At 41.0% G+C, this 15,850-nt stretch overlaps 1 protein-coding gene across 10 annotated transcripts in view; it reads right to left on the bottom strand.

Moving 5' to 3' along the window:
* Window positions 1–15,850, bottom strand: part of SNX19 (sorting nexin 19) — a 47,224-nt gene that overhangs the window by 9,666 nt on the left and 21,708 nt on the right. For 7 of the 10 annotated variants that reach the window (XR_003413351.2, XM_015087297.3, XM_027036932.2 and 4 more), the window contains 2 exons: window positions 2,081–2,265; window positions 883–970 (listed from right to left, as the gene is read on the bottom strand). Coding sequence is in view for 8 of the 10 variants with exons in the window: in XM_015087297.3 (XP_014942783.2) it covers window positions 883–970; window positions 2,081–2,265 (273 nt within the window). In the remaining 2 variants the exon portion in view is untranslated. Of the gene's footprint in view, window positions 1–882; window positions 971–2,080; window positions 2,266–8,461; window positions 8,604–15,850 lie in introns of those variants that run through there. The other 3 variants (XR_001432405.3, XM_015087300.3, XM_027036933.2) reach the window with 3 other exon arrangements.

The raw sequence follows: 15,850 nt of genomic DNA, 5'->3' as shown, positions 1-15,850 counted from the left end.
GGTCTGGCTCGGTCAACAGACACCAGATCCCTGTTTATGACATTTATTCTCCCTTCCCCTCCTTGCCCATTACTGATATTCTTAGTGAACTCTAAATTTCAATAGCTTGATGAAGCCTCCGCCATGAAATAAAAGTTTGCGAATAAAGGTTATGACTGCAAGAGAGGTAGAAATAGAACTTGAGACTAGATTTTAGGAAACTCCACATTTATTTATATAGCTGCATTAGCAGATCAGCACTACTCTGAAAAACTGTGAAGCAGGGAAAATATTTGTGATATCAACTTACTAAGAATTTTCAGAGCTTCTGACTATGGCTGTTTCTCATAATTAATCATCATAGATCTATGGGTGACCTTACAGGCAATGAAGCAAAAGCCAGGGCCCTTAAGTAGTGACAGTTAATTGATGCAGTCTGCTTTGGGACAGGGTTTGAGAAAGGACTGGAAGTCCTAAATACTTTTCAGAAGCACTATATCCCAAGGCGCCAGCCAGGGAAATACCTACCTCTTCTGGATTATTCTAGGAGTATTCACCCAATATTTCTGGTCCCTTTATCAGAGCCAAACCTTATTATCTTGTCTACTTCATATTAAGCAAAGACAATTCCTGATTGTAATACTATTCAGCTTTGCTGTGCAGCCTTGAATGTAGAGCTAGAAATTATATGACCTGTCAGTGACATATGAAGCTGTCAGTGTAGGTTTTTCTTAGTATGTGTGGATCTGGACATCACACCCTGCAGTCAGGGCCCAGGGCAAACAAAGACTGCAGTTCTATTCTTCTCAATGTGGGTTGCACACTTAGAAATCATGGACACCTCTGAGACCAGAGATGGCTTCAGCTGTGGTGATGCTGAGTATACATACGCCTTCAGCCTACCTGTTGATGACGGGTTGCTGTAGTGACTCCAAGACTAGACTCCAGCTCAGCTGGCATTTGTTCACCCCCAGGATTTCTACTACAATATCTGAAGAGGAAAAAGCAGATGTGGTTTCAGTGCTACCGTGGAAGCCTTAGATTCTAAGGAGATTATCTCATGATATCTGCCATCTTTATTCAAAGTAGGTATTTCTGGCAAACTTCTGAACTACATAGTGAAACTAAAACAGGGAAAAGCTAAGAGAAATGTTTCTCAAGTGTTTAAATAAGAATGGGCCTCAAGAAATAATTCTGTAACCAATCATTAAAGTGCAGGATTTTTTTTTTCTTTTAAGAGAGAGAGAGAGATAGAGCATATGCATGAGTAGGGGAGGGGGAGACAGAGAGAGAGACAGAGAGAGAGAGAGAGACAGAGAGAGACAGAGAGAGAGAGAATCTTAAGCAGGCTCCACTCTCAGCATGGAGCCCGATGTGGGGCTTGATCCCACGACCCTGGGATCATAACCTGTGCCGAAATCAACAGGCAGACACTCAAACTACTGAGCCACCCAGGCACCCCTAAAGTGCAGGTACTTCTGATGTAACAGTTTAGGGTGGAGAGCAGAGGTTAATAAGAGTATATAAAATTGTTTTAAGAGTTAAGAGTTTACTACTGTACCCTGGTTACCACAGCACAGCGACAGGCAACAAACTGCCTTTCCTGCCTTCTAAAAGTCCATAGAAAGTAAAGGAAAAAAAGTCTTCTCCAGAGTTTGTTTTTATCTACTGCTAATAACCAGGTACTTTATTCAATGACCCCAATTTATCAAGGCCAAGCTTCTATGGCACATATCATTTTCTTCCCTAGTCCAAAAACCATGAATTGGCAGAGAACCTGAGGTCTTCATCTGGTGGGAACAGTTCTGAGACCTGACTCTGTGGTGTAGGCAGAGCTGTTATTATCTCAAGTATCTGCAGGATTCTCACCTACTATTTACGGTGTGTTCTCAGTGATTCCTTCTATTCCCTCAGCATCACTTGAATGAGGGATAAAAGAATTGCGGCCCCGATCATTTTCCTGTTGGCCTGAGAAATGGTGGGTCAACAGTCTAATCACATTTAAGCCCTTTTAAAAATGGGAAGGGGTGTGGGGTAATGGTGGCAAAGCCAGATGAGAAAGGACTAATCATCAGTATAACTTATTTCATCATCCAATTACCTGGCAGGATTCCCATCAGGCTCTGCAAAGCCTGTTTTTCAGCAGCCACTTTCTGCTCCTGGGTCCTTACAGGCCGTGGATACTTAGGCAAAACCCCACCAGGCCAGATGGACTCCTGAAGAAGTCGGAGGTACTGCACCCAGCGTTGTGGACATGTTAGATTAGCCACTTGCACCTCCAGCCACCTGTGGTGGAAGAGAGAATGGTCAGATAAATTTGAAGGAAGGACTGCAGAAAGGTGTGAATCATGTGAGCAATCAGCACAGAGCAAAGCGAAGGCAGTGGCAACTCTCACAAATGAAACCTAGCCAATTTAATAACTCGGCACCACAGACTTTGAAGATGAGTAATAGTTAATAATACTGTTATTTACTGTGTGTCCGATAGGAACTGCATGTTGTATTAGAGGTTGAACAGAACAGAGCACTAGGAGGGCCCCAGTATCTGGCAGGGCTGGAGCTTTCTAACTATCTTCTAGTGGGAAGTTCTGTCATTTCTCAGCAATGTGCACATGCTGCCTTTCCAGCTAAGGGTTTGGTGATTTTAGATAAATCCCTCTCCTTTGCCACCCTGTCCACATCCAGGGTGTGGCACATCCAGGCTCTTCATGGACCCATGAGCTGTTCTAAGAGTGTCCTACATCCATCTTTTGCTCGTAACAGTCTGCTCACTGACAAGGCCCTCTTCTTTCCAGTACAAGTCTGCCATCCTAGCAAGACCTGCTTAACCTCACCTCCTCCACAAAATTCTTCTTGACCATTCCAGCTAGAAGCGTTCTCTTTCCTCTTAGACTTCCTTCAGCACTTAGTTCTACAGTACAGATTTGGAACTAGTAATTTACTCTAGAATATAAATTATTTTCTCATGTGCTTACAGCTTTACTTTTCCAACTAAAGTATAAGCACCACAAGATTTCTATATGTCTTATACTTTTAAAAAGTTTCCCACAGTGCCCTGGTGCTCAAGAAAGGCCTGTTGATTGACTAGCGATAGTTCTTATTACAATGAAAATTTCCCCCTTTATCTCACATTCAAAAATGAGGCAATAACTCTCAGGGGGCAAACATACTAAATCTGCAGTTCCTGCAGTCATTTCACCCTTATTCTTTATTTGTTCCTGCATTTCTTCAGAGCAATATGGTTACTAGCTGAGGTTCAAGCCTGCCAAGTCTCCTCAGTATGGAGCAGGGCTGAGCCTGACAAGGCTATGATTCTAACGGATGGACCATCAACCACTTCTACTCTATTTGGTCCTGCACCACATGGCAGCTCATGCCATTGCTCCTATACCCGAGTTACTTGTCGCCCATCCAAGAGTAGAGGGGCTGCCAAGGCAAACTTTATTTAACCTCCACTCTGCCAGACAGTCTGCATTCCACTCAAGCTAGGCATTCCAGCCTTGGGGGCTGCAATCCCCCAAGCCGAGGGCTCACAAATGATTCTAAGAATAGGAAGTCTGAAAGGTAATGGCAGGGCAGGAATGGCAGACACCGATGGAGATCAAGAGCGGCACAAAGCTGCTCTTGCCCAAAATAGCCATCACGATCGTATTTGATATTATTAGGCTGCATCTCCTTTTTATAGGGCTTTTCATTCAGCGAGCCTAAGACGCCTGATGAAAGGGATCCAGTAGCAAGAATTTCTGTTCCTGTTTATAGAAAAGGGTCAGCAAAGGGAGGTGTATGCAATGGCCTGATCAGATTATCTGCAGGGAATCAAGTGACCCAACTCTCGTTCTTCACCTCAGGCCACAAATACTTGTGTGACTTCTGCTAAGGTGAATGATGTGCACTAGGGTCTCATCTGAGCAACTGGTTTCATTGGAGTGAAAACCAAAATCTTGAAGTCCTCCAAAAAAGCCAGGAGAATCTTAAACCAGAAACCTTTGCCTGGAATTAGTTCTAGCTCAGCTTCTCATTCCCATTTGCACATAAGCCAGTGTACCCTTATTCTTGTTCTCTGGGGCCAGCGATGCCTGTGACTCCACTCTTCAAAGGTATCTATCTCAGCATCTGCTCAACCCTTCTTAGAGCAGAATACTGAACAGTAAATCTGGGGACCTCGGTCATCTTCTGGGCACGTCTTACAATATAGGAGTCTGATTGTTTTGAATTAACCTTAATTCACCTGATAGGAACAGGCCCTTGCACCACTGCATTATGGCAAGGATGTCCTTTTTGTTCTCTTCCATTGTGACTTCGTGACTCAAGCATACCCGCTGGGTGCAAAACAAATTTTGGCACATGGCAAAATGAGTGTATAAATGTATACAAATCTATAGAACTACAACTTATCAAACCCTAAATGGGAATGTTGGGAAGGAGAAACAAAGTAGGGAAAAGTAAAATAAGGTCCTTGATGATGAGGATGAGTCAGTGAGTCAACTCAAGTTGTGGGAGCTAAGTGGAACTGACAAAGAGAACTAAGGTCTCCAAGTAAATGTCAACTGCTGATAAAGAAACTGTCAAGCACTATAAACCCTGAGGCACAGAAGTGATCAACAAGTTATTCCCAGGAATGTAAGGAATATGAGAAAGTATAGGACTTGTACAAATTGGTGGAAACGAAACAAACTGCATGTCTAAAAAGAGGAATGTAATGTACAAAGTGGCTTCTACCTGCAAGGTGCTGTGGTTTCTCTTACCCTCAGGCTTCTTCATACCCTGAAGGTAAAAGACACCAACCACACACACTTGTACCACGCAGATTTAAACATTCACCCTTTTCAAGATTCTCCTCTTGCCCAGGTTCCTCCTACCTCTCTTCCTCTAAGAAAACAGGCTTTCTCCTGGACATCTAGGGTTAGCCATGTTTCATTTCCTAGCCCCAGACAGCCCATGGAAAAGAGGCAGGGCAGCGAAACCTTTCGTGCTCACAGAACTCCTGAGATATGGTATCTTATCGTGAATGATGAGCATCCCAAGGTAGAAGGAAAAAAAATCATAAAGCCAAAACCAAGAAAATGACCAGTGCCGACTACTACCACCACCCAAATTGCCCTGCGCCTCAGACAGAACAGAAAAAATCTGTGAGCTTTAGAACAATTTCTAAGGCATCCTTTATTATTACACAAAATGCCTTTCTTAAGTTGTAAATGACCAGATTCAGGGATTCTGTATCATTTACCTTGCCTAACACCTAGCACAGAACCAACAACTGATGACAACAAAGAAGGCAGGGGTTTCTTCATCCAATGATCTCTTCTCCCCTTTCCATCCCCATTTTCCCTTCCTCTTATTCCATCATCCTTCTCCAGAGTAGAGCTCCACACATACCACCACAGTGCTTTATCTAGTCTTACTGATTCCCTTCATATTGGTCTGTTCACTCTGAAACCGGGCTAGAGAACGCGAAGAGATTAAGCACTGGAAAATTAAAAGAGAGACTAATGCCTTAGCTTATTAGTTCCCTTCATCTCTCTATTCCACATGTGTCTTTCTATTCCTAACTTACAAGTGGGAAAGTTAAAAAGAAATCTGTATCCCTATAGTTCTCTTGAAGCAAAAGGAATGGAATGCATGTGTCTGAAGTCCAAGGTGCCACAGGAGCTTTTCCAGTGTCAGTTTCTGGAATCTGCTGGTACCACTTACTATTATGCTAACAGAAATCTGAAGTTTCAAGGTGGACACAAACACATATCTCTCAGTCTATTTATTATAAATTATTTATAAGAATTCATTTACTAAATACAAATGTTATTGTTTATGTAATTCAAGATGCATGAGGTAAATATGCTAAAATAAATATGGTAGCGAACATCCACAAATAGCATTGGTTTTATTTTCTACTACTATTCCAGTTCTGTTATTTGATTTAGAGCTATCTCCTCCTACCATCCTACCTTTTCCCCAGTAAAAAGAAGAAGAAAAAAAGCCAAACCAGGTCTGTTCTATGAGGCCATCTCTGAATGATTCAGAGCACATGGCAGCCTTACTAGTGGGCCCAGAAATAGCCAATAAAGTGAGAAAGAAGCAACAACAGATTGACACTGAGATATTCATGAGCTTCTCTGATGCCAGACATGGAAGGAGGGAGGATGTGGAGATTAGGGCTTTTCATTACACTGGGAGTGCAAGTCTATCCGTGTTCACAAGAACCTGGTCTGAAATAGCTACAGATAGAGGAATGGAGCAGTGGCTAAAAAGGAGACAGTTTAATACTAGGGCTTAAGACAGCACCTCAAGGTTAGCACAAGGTCATTTCCCATCAAAACAACAGAATCAACTCTCACAAGTAAGGGGAGAAAGCTTAAGGGACCATGTCTAATCTAATTAGCCAAATTCCCTTCTCTTCTCTGCTAAGAGCTTCTATGGCTGAGTGAGGAGGGGCCGTGGGTAAGTGAGCCTAATGGGGAGGACAGGGGGAGAAGGAGAGTGAAATCATAACATAGAAAATATTCTTGGGGTGCCTGGTGGCTCAGTTGGTTAAGTGTCTGACTTCGGCTCCAATCACGATCTCATGGTTTGTGAGTGCAAGCCCCGATTTGGGCTCTGCGCTGACAGCTCAGAGCCTGCTTTGGATTCTCTGTCTCCCTCTCTCTCTCTCTGCCTCTCCCTGGCTTGTGTTCTCTCTACCTCTCAAAAACAAACAAACATTAAAAAAAGAGAAAATATTCTTAACAGCAGTAACAATATTCTAACAAAAAATGCTTGGTATAGTCTAAATGAAAGATACAGCAGAATCATTCCTCTCATCCTTTTTTCAACTGGGCTACCTCTGTAGACAATCCAAGGGTGATTATACTCCAACTCCTTAATGTACCAAATACAGTTCAAAGTAAAAGAGTAAAAGAAGATCAGGTTAAAGCTTCTGCCGTTGTAAAAGATCTATAGTAGATTAGAAGTGTCAGCTCATTTCAATTACCTTCAGAGCCAGGTTTTCCAACTCTGGCACTACTGACATTTTAGGCTAAATCCTTGTTGTGAAGGGCTGTCCTGTGCGTTATCAAACACTTAGAAGCATTTCTGCCCTCCCAGGTACCTCTTGTGTGACAATCACAAACATTTCCAGACATTGCCACATCTCCTCTGAGGGACAAAACCTTCCCCAGTTGGGAATCACTGACTTAGACCTAGGGTCTTGGCTGCCATGTGTCAGGCTACTTCCAAAGTCATTTCAACTCTGGTGGCTGTAGCACGGTATTTCTCAAATTCTGAACAGCATTAGAGGTGGCCATGTACTCAACTCTGGTTTGTGACAACATTTAAAAACATCTAAGTAGAAACAGCTTAGAATACATAGAAGTGTATTTCCTGCTTTGGGACTCTTTTGTTTCATACATGGACCTACTGATGTGTGTGCATGCGTTGTGTTCACAGTGGGTCCTGTTGTAAAATGCATTTTTTACTGTGGATTGAAGTTTAAAAATAGTTAGAAAAACATTGATATAGTATAAGGAATGAGGAGTTCCAAGAAATGGGGGAAAAAGCCCAAGCTACATTTTTAGCCTCCTGGAAACACTCCCCACCCTCCACCCATCTTCCAAGTACCCTGTAAAATGTTTATAATGGCATAAACCATGAACATTGTGTTCTGTACCCACAGTCCTATGAGTATTTGCTCATTAATTCAGTAGCCCCAACGTACAGAGTGGAGAGAAAGGAGATCTTGAGGGTGATGGTGTGATCCAGGGCATTTCCCATTAAACAAGTTATTTTTGCCAGTATCACACCTGATAAAAGTAACACTTCTCTTCCCTCTGATTCCTTTCCCAGGCCTCTGCCTTCCTGCCATTGCCCCTTCTTTTGTTTACAGACAGTTCCTCCGTGTCAGCTCTCACTAGCCTTCTTGGTCCTAGAACTGGCCAGACCCAGGTTACTCAGTTGTGTCTGAGAAAGTTCAGCATTGTTGCTCTCTGACTGTGTATCTAGGTCACCATCCTTTCCTGCTCTGTGTTGGAAGAAGAATGGGGAGGAAATGAACTTTGAGGGCCAGAAACTCCTGTTTCTTTTTTCCAGTGACTATTGTGAAATCTAAAATGGCCATGGAGTCTACACAATTTCTTCTTTGATTTTTGCTTTCATGTTTTAAATAATGGATCCACATCTTTAAAACACGTGCTTCAAGGGAAGACTACATATGGCCTAAACACCACGATTTAAGAATCCTGAGTTCCACACTTCTGTATCTAGCCACAGTTTTTGTTTTTGATTAGAAATGAACAAGTTACAGTTGTAAGACTATTATGCATTATAAACTGAAGCATTTTGAATCAAGGAAGGAAATTAAAGAAATCATCTGTTTAACCTTGGAGGTGATCTATTCCAATAATCTAACCAATTCACACATGAAAACAGAGAACCAAAAAGGACTACTGCATAGCAAAAGGTTTATAATAAGAACATACAACTTCATAGCTGGAAGGAAACAGGCAATCCCTACCTCACCTCCTCCCACAGTAGAAATCTCCTGTGTAACATCATGGCAGAGCCCAAGGGTTCTGGTCCGTGAATCCAGAAAGCTGGGCTTTCATCTTAGCTCTGCCACCAATTAGGAATGTGACTTTGGGGAAGTTGCTTAATTCCTGAAAAGGATAACTGCAATTTATTAGAGATGCTTCTTAAATATTGGCAACCAAAAACTGCCTCGTTGTAACTTCTGGTCATCGTCTTGCTTCTACCCTCTGGAGTTAAAAACAGGAATTTTAAAGTTACCAGGTCATATCTCTTTCAAAATGTTTCAAAGACTTACATGTGAGACTTGAAACCATAAAACCCTAGAAAAAAACACAGGCAGTCACTTCTCTGACATTGGTCATGGAAACATTTTTCTAGATATGTCTCCTCAGGCAAGGGAAACAAAAGCAAAATTAAACTATCAGTAATACACCAAAATAAAAAGGCCTTTGCACACAGTGAAGGAAACCATCAACAAAATGACAAACAACACTGAATAAGAGAAGATATTTGCAAGTGATATATCCAATAAGGGGTTAATATACAAAGTACATAAAGAGCTTACACAGCTCAACACCAAAAAAACCTAAGTAATCCAATTAAAAATGGGCAGAGTTCCTGAACAAACACTTTGCATTTTTAAACTCAACTGCTATTTCTCCCCTAAGTCTCTGTTACAAGTTATATATCCACGATTCTGATAACCTCAAAGTTGAGCACACAGAATACACTCAACAAAGGTCTAAAGAATGGAGGAGAGAAATGAACGATTCCTCATCCTGGTTCCAACCTCTGGGTGTGTGCTGCTTTCTATTCTCTCTTAAAATGGAGTACCCAGAACAAAACACAACCTCCAGATGTGCCCTGACCAGCAAAGAATGAAAGAATGCAGAGGATTAGTGCCTTCCTTGATCCATATACTATACTTCTATTAATACAAAGACTGTGTTGGCTTTTTGGGCACACACATCAAAGCACTGACTCATACTGAGTTTTGCAGTCAACTAGGACCCTAGTTCCACATATGTACTTTAACAAAAAATCACATGCTTCTCTGTTAAGCCTAGTCTTGCCCTTCTGTACTTGCACAATTTTTGAATCTAAAATCTAAATTCTAATTTATAACATTTATTTCTATTAAATATACCTTGTTGGTTTTGACCTATTATTCTAACCTTTTGAAACTTGATTTTTGTCATCCAGAGTATTAATTATACCTCTAAGATTACAATTACTTGCAAATTTACTGATGAAAAAATTGACCAGGATAAGAACAAGAAAAATGCTCTATCACTAAAAATTTCCCTCCAGGAGGCCGTCAGTTTGTTAGATAGATATCTTGGGCTAGAGAAACTCAACTAGCTGTGAATCACTTAAAAGTACTATAGTTCAGGTCACATATGCCCATTTTTTTCCACATGGATATTATAAGAATATGGCCAAAGCTTGTGGAAATCCACCTACAATTTACTAACCAATGCAATGTAATGGTTTAATAATCCTGCCAAAGAAAGACAGAAACTATGCTAATAAGGCAGGGCATGTTCCCACTGAACACATACTGGTTTCTGGGGCTCGCCATTTCTCCCTCCAAGCATGTTCACAAAACATCTATTTAATAATCTGCTTCAGAAATTTCTAGAGATAAATATCAGGGTTAATGACCTGTATCCATTTTTTAAAAGGCAACATATTTGTCCACCTCCAACCCACCACATCCTATATGCCAATTTTCTTAATGAACTTAGGTCTTCAATGATAAATACAAATGTTCAGTTCCACAGAATATAATTCATCTGGGTCAGGTATGGGAGCTTCAAAATAGGTTAAGTGCTCTTTTATCTGCATTTCTATTTTAGTCTTCTAGTTTAATCATGTCTGTCCAATTCTTGTCAAACCATCTTCCTTGACAAGAAAAAAATAACAAACAAACAAACAAACAAACAGAAATTAAACAGCTTAGCATACAGCAGGTCAATTTACTGTTGAACAGATGAATAAATGCTTTCTCAAGGTAGCCAGTGAATACTACAGCATCTGTTTCAAACAATTTAACTTACTTTCTTTGCTTTTCTTGTTTTTCATGTTGTTGTTTTTTAAAGCCTTTACCCCTAACATTTATCTACAAATTCAACTCTGAGTTTAAGCTTACTGGACACCATTCTTATTAGTTCTATTGCTACTATTTTGCATTACTCAGTGTGTGTCCTCCCTTCTGCCCCCTTTTTAAATATATGCATACTTCTAGAATCTGATCTCAGTTAACGAAGCTGGTTTCATCTGATTTTGATTCTTTCCTTTCCTCACTGGAATTCTGTGTTTAGTTTGTTTATTCCATTTATTCCACACAAATTGGTTGAGCTTCTTGTAGGTGCCAAAAGAATAGACTGTAAGGTTCTGTGGAAAGGGATCTTACTGAATTCATTTTGATATCTTCCTCAGCATTTACTATAATAGTGCCAGTCATACAACAAGCCATCAAATACTGAATCAATTTTATTCCACGATTCTCATGGTAACTTTGAGTGTTAAAATTTTGAGTTAACTCATTATTATGGCATATAAAACAGTAATATTCCTTATCTCATTTTCTGTCTGTTCTCATATCCAGTGTTAGCTTTATCTAAAAAAAATTTTTTTTTACCTTCTTGCTCTTCACTGAATTGACAGGTCTCCTGCCATGTACATTCTATTATCCTTGAGTTATGCTCTATTTGATAGTCAGGAGTCCACCATGTGAGTATCATGTGCCAAAGAACAGAAAATTTGAAAATCTTCCCTTTGTACCAGCTATACATTCCACATTTCCCTTTTTCTTCCAAAGACAAAAGAACTTATAGACAGAAGAAAAGACGAAAATATAATCGGGGCTCTTGGGTCTCTAAGTATTCTATTAAAAATCTCAAAATGACTAGGGATATAGTCCATGTTTCCTCATATATCATCACTTATTTTTACACAAAAGGAGATAAAAATCTATTGATTTAATGAACAGCCGCAGACTTTTTTAAGCACAAGTCAGATGTGCTGTATGGAAAGATGTCATACTGTTCTATCAGTCATGCTTCTCAATCTACACACTGGAAAACAGAGTTATTCTTTCTCCTTTTCCCTGTTCTGAATCCACATACACCCCTGCAACACCAAGGATTTAAACAATTAGTAAATCTAGGTGATCCTACCTCCTCCATCTCACGAATTCTTCAACCTTTCCCATCTCTATCACAATTCCTCATCACCTTTCATTGCTGTCAGTACAACCCTTTCCTAATTTGTCTCCCTGGTGCTAACTTTGCCTCCTTCAACTGATCCTCTGCAGCGCTATTTAGGTGATTTTTCTAAGTTACAAAGTCAATTATGTCATCACCTGTTTACATTTTGTAAGAAGCTTCCCCACAAATGGGGGACAAACTTGACGTTCTCTGAATGGCTCACAAGGCTCTGTATGAGTTGGCACCCATCAGACTCTTCAATGTAATCTGGCCACTCTCGTTGCACGTCATATATTCCTAATCATACCTGACTTCTTCGAGTACCATAAATACATCAGGCTGTTTACTGCTCTGCCATCAATACTTTGTTCTCCAGTGTCTGCTCTCCATTTCCCTACTCCTTTCAATCCTGCCTCAGAAGTCATCTTCCTGTGAGCCTGCTCTGGGCCTCTCATTGTTCATTACTTTATCACTTCTCTTAATCACCTACAGGGTCCTTGTTAAAGTCCTAACTTTGTACTCTAATTCCTAATTTATAATATTGCACCTCCAACTGGATATTAAACTTTGTAGGGTAGGAATTTGGGGTCTTTTTTGTATTTTGATCACTTAATGAAGTGTCTAGCACAGAGGGTAATCAATAAATGTTAGTTACTAAGGGAATTAATGCTCTCTATGGGACAATGGTCTAAAAGCATGGCACACTGCTCAAAATAAGCTTTGGAAAAGGCAAATATCCCAAAACTTAAAGCAGGAAAAGAACAGTAAGAATAGAAAAGAATAGTAAGCTCCTCATTATTCATGCTTATGGAAGAAGACAGTAAGAGATTAAAAAATTGTGGACAATCTAGAAATCCTTTGTATTTGGCATTTTATATGTATTTACATAAATATTAGGCAGATTTATTTTCCTAATAATCTTTTATTTAGGTTAACATTAAAATTAAACTGTGTTCCAACACACCAGGTATAGGGTAAATGTTGTAAGTATCCCAGGTAGTAAGTCAGCTGAGCTAGAATTAAGAGTTCATCATGATGGGTGCCTGGGTGGCTTAGTCGATTAAGTGTCTGATTCTTGATTTTGGCTCAGGTCATGATTTCATGGTTGCAAGATAAGCCCCATGTCAAGATCTGTGCTGCCCATGGAGCCTGCTTAAGATTCTCTCCCTCCTTCTCTTTCTTTCTCTCTCTCTCCCCCTGTGCTTCCCCTGCTTGTGCACTCTCTCTCAAAAACAAAAAAAACATGAATAATCCATGCAATTCACCTCTGGTTATGTATTCCCCTGGAAGGCAAGAGAGGTAGAAGGAAGGGACTGGGTCAGCCATGCTTCGTATGTGGCACACTCTATAAAGCCTAGAGAAGAGAGACACCTGCCAGCAGTCTATGTTTTTGTCACTTTTCCTGGCAAATAGGCCCAGAGGATGGAAGAAACTGAAAGTCAAACAAAAGCAAAGGGGTTAAGAGGACTGTGAGTCACTTGTATTTTGGGAACTGCCCCTGATGGATGGAGCAGCATCAAACGGATTCCAGCCATTACTTGAAACTAGTAAGAAGAAGAAAATAGCAGAACGTCTGGGTAAAAAGTGACCAAAAGCAAGGGTCAGGTTACCTTTCTAACAAATACAGAATGAGAGGAAGACACTTGAGGGGTTCTGTGTTCATGGGATAAATGAGACTAATTGCAAAGGGAGAGCTCTAGAAATTTGTTCTAGATTTGAGGATTGTGACACCCTTAGGATTCCAGTTTGAAAGTTGGTTACACAAATCTAGTATACCTCTGAAGACCTTCCCATCAACTTTTCTCAGCCGCATATAATGTTGCTAATGCACCATAATCCAGCCCTGAAAAGTCACAGCTGATAGATTCTAAGGCTAGGCAAAATCAAAGTCATGCTTCTTGGACAATTGCCTGTGCTCTTTGTTTGATCCATGTAAAAGAAGCAGCAGAACATCTGCCTCACAACCAGCAGCCTCCTTAGTGTCTCTAGAACAGTCCATGTCTTTTCTCCAAGCCCAAGAGATTCCTCTGTCACCACAGTTTTCAAGGCAATACTGAGTATAAACTAGCTCATACTCTTCTATGGAAAAGACACATTCAGTGGCCACAGCTACAAAGGCTTCACACAAGCAGTGTGCTATAATGACTGGAAATAACACTGGAAAGCCACAGTTTTGAACCTGGCTTGACCACTTGAATGACCAGAGTTCTGGCTTCGTTCTTAATAAAATGGGCTAATTCTTGCCTTACCGTCTTCACAAAGTTAATGATGGTAAAGTCCTGAGTGAGCTTTGCATTTCATGCCTTAGTTTTCCCTTTTGCAAACTGACTCTCCTCCTGGCAGGCTTAGGGGTATAAATATTAGAACAGTGAACCATTTTTGTCCTGTGTGTTTAAGAAGATTGGAGAGAAACCACAGGGGCTTATGGGTAATTTGAAGATTATATTTTGGAATCCTTCCTAAAGCAAGACCTCAATAATACTAAACAATGCAACTTTCACTGCAAGGACTGGACTGCAGGATCCAAAATCTCTCTTTCCTTCTTTCCTCACTCCCATGTGAACAGCAAGCTTGGGTCATTCTCAGTCACCAGGCAGCTGAGCCTTTCTTTCTCAGCACGTAAGGCAGGAAGGCAGGGAAAGGGAAGGCTGATTAAAATGGGCACCCATTCAGAAGAATACTGAGTCTATGGAGGGGAAAGGACAGGGAGACGGAGAGGAATGCTTAGAACTGGAGCCCTGGAAAGAAAGGCAAGGGCACAAAGGAGGGCAGAAGGCAGGAATTTCACTGCTGTCTTGACAACTAAACCCCTGTTGTTCCTGGTTGAGTTTACCTCACAGAAGGATACCCAGGTTCTGCTCTGAGCAAACCCCACCACTATCGGAGAGGAAGAAGGAGGGGAACTGAAGGATGGAAAAGTGGTAAGTGTGTGCTCTACATGATGCGACTGGCTCCCAACTTCTACTAGATATCAGGTTAAAGTATGCTTAGCCATGATCTGGAAGAGAATTAGGGATTGGGTTTAAATAAGTAGACATAGTAGGGTTCCAAATTATACTGTGAAAATGGGTGGAGGAAGCTGGAAAAGGCTAAAAAGAACAAGGGGTAGAAGAGTAACCCAAAGGTAGTTGTTTTCAGTTTCTTGTCTATAGGCTGAATTTTAAAACCTTTCCAAATAGAAGGTTATCCATTCTGATCCTAAGGATATGGAATAGAGCTGTGGTGACTCCAGATGTCCACATAGTAGGGATTTTGGGGGCACCACTTGTGGTTAGAAAACAAGGGGGAGAGAGGAGGAGGTGGTCAAGGGGCTTACCTTGAAGCTGCATTTCCATACCAAGCATACCATGTTATAGAGATTATATATTTACTGAGGAAGGGCTAAATTCCCCCAAAGAAAATCTCCGGTGCCATAATTACAGCACTAGACTAAGGTGTATTTCCCACCGGGTCACCCCTACTACCTCCCTACTCTAGTACCATACAGGTCTATTCCTCCACAGGGCACTTGGTGAAGTTTCTGTCTAAAGACAGAGGTAAAGATCAAACCTGAAGCGTTAACATATGGCTGTGTTCCAATACCAAGTCAACAGGAAAGAGACAAATGATCTCCATCCACGGCTGAAAGCAAAACGAAATACCGTTGATCATTTAAGAGGTTTATAAGATTCCCAATATCAGTGCAATCTAGCATTGACAATGTCTACCTTAGTGACATATATATCTAGGATTCTGGTATCTAAAAAGGCCTTGAGTAGAAGACCAACTAGCTTATAGAGAGTAGCAACAGATTTTTTCAACTTCAGATGTCCAGCTGGTTTAATCACTGTAGGCTCTCTGGTTTACTCTGGGTTTCTGAGTTAAAACTGTTCTTGACGAATCAGCTCCAGCACTGAACCCTTTGAGGGGTGGAATGCACTCAAACGGGCAACTTCTGGCCTTACATACTGCTCAGAGAAGCAAGTGTACACTGAAGACCGATCAGAGAGAGGGGAGAGGGTGAAAGATAAAAGAAACGGGCTCATCTAAAAGTCAGTGGCCCAGAGTAGAGGGCAGATAAGTAGCTTCTGAATCATGGAGCAAGGCAGGGAATGGTTTCTGTTCCTACCACCACCAAGACAAGGACCTGTAGTTGCAAAATAAACCCTCCCTCAAAGAAGGCA

The sequence above is a fragment of the Acinonyx jubatus genome, chromosome D1 (genome assembly GCF_027475565.1).
Source record: "Acinonyx jubatus isolate Ajub_Pintada_27869175 chromosome D1, VMU_Ajub_asm_v1.0, whole genome shotgun sequence".
In the NCBI taxonomy this organism is placed as follows: Eukaryota; Metazoa; Chordata; class Mammalia; order Carnivora; family Felidae; genus Acinonyx; species Acinonyx jubatus.
This window is presented reverse-complemented; position numbering and strand designations above follow the sequence as displayed.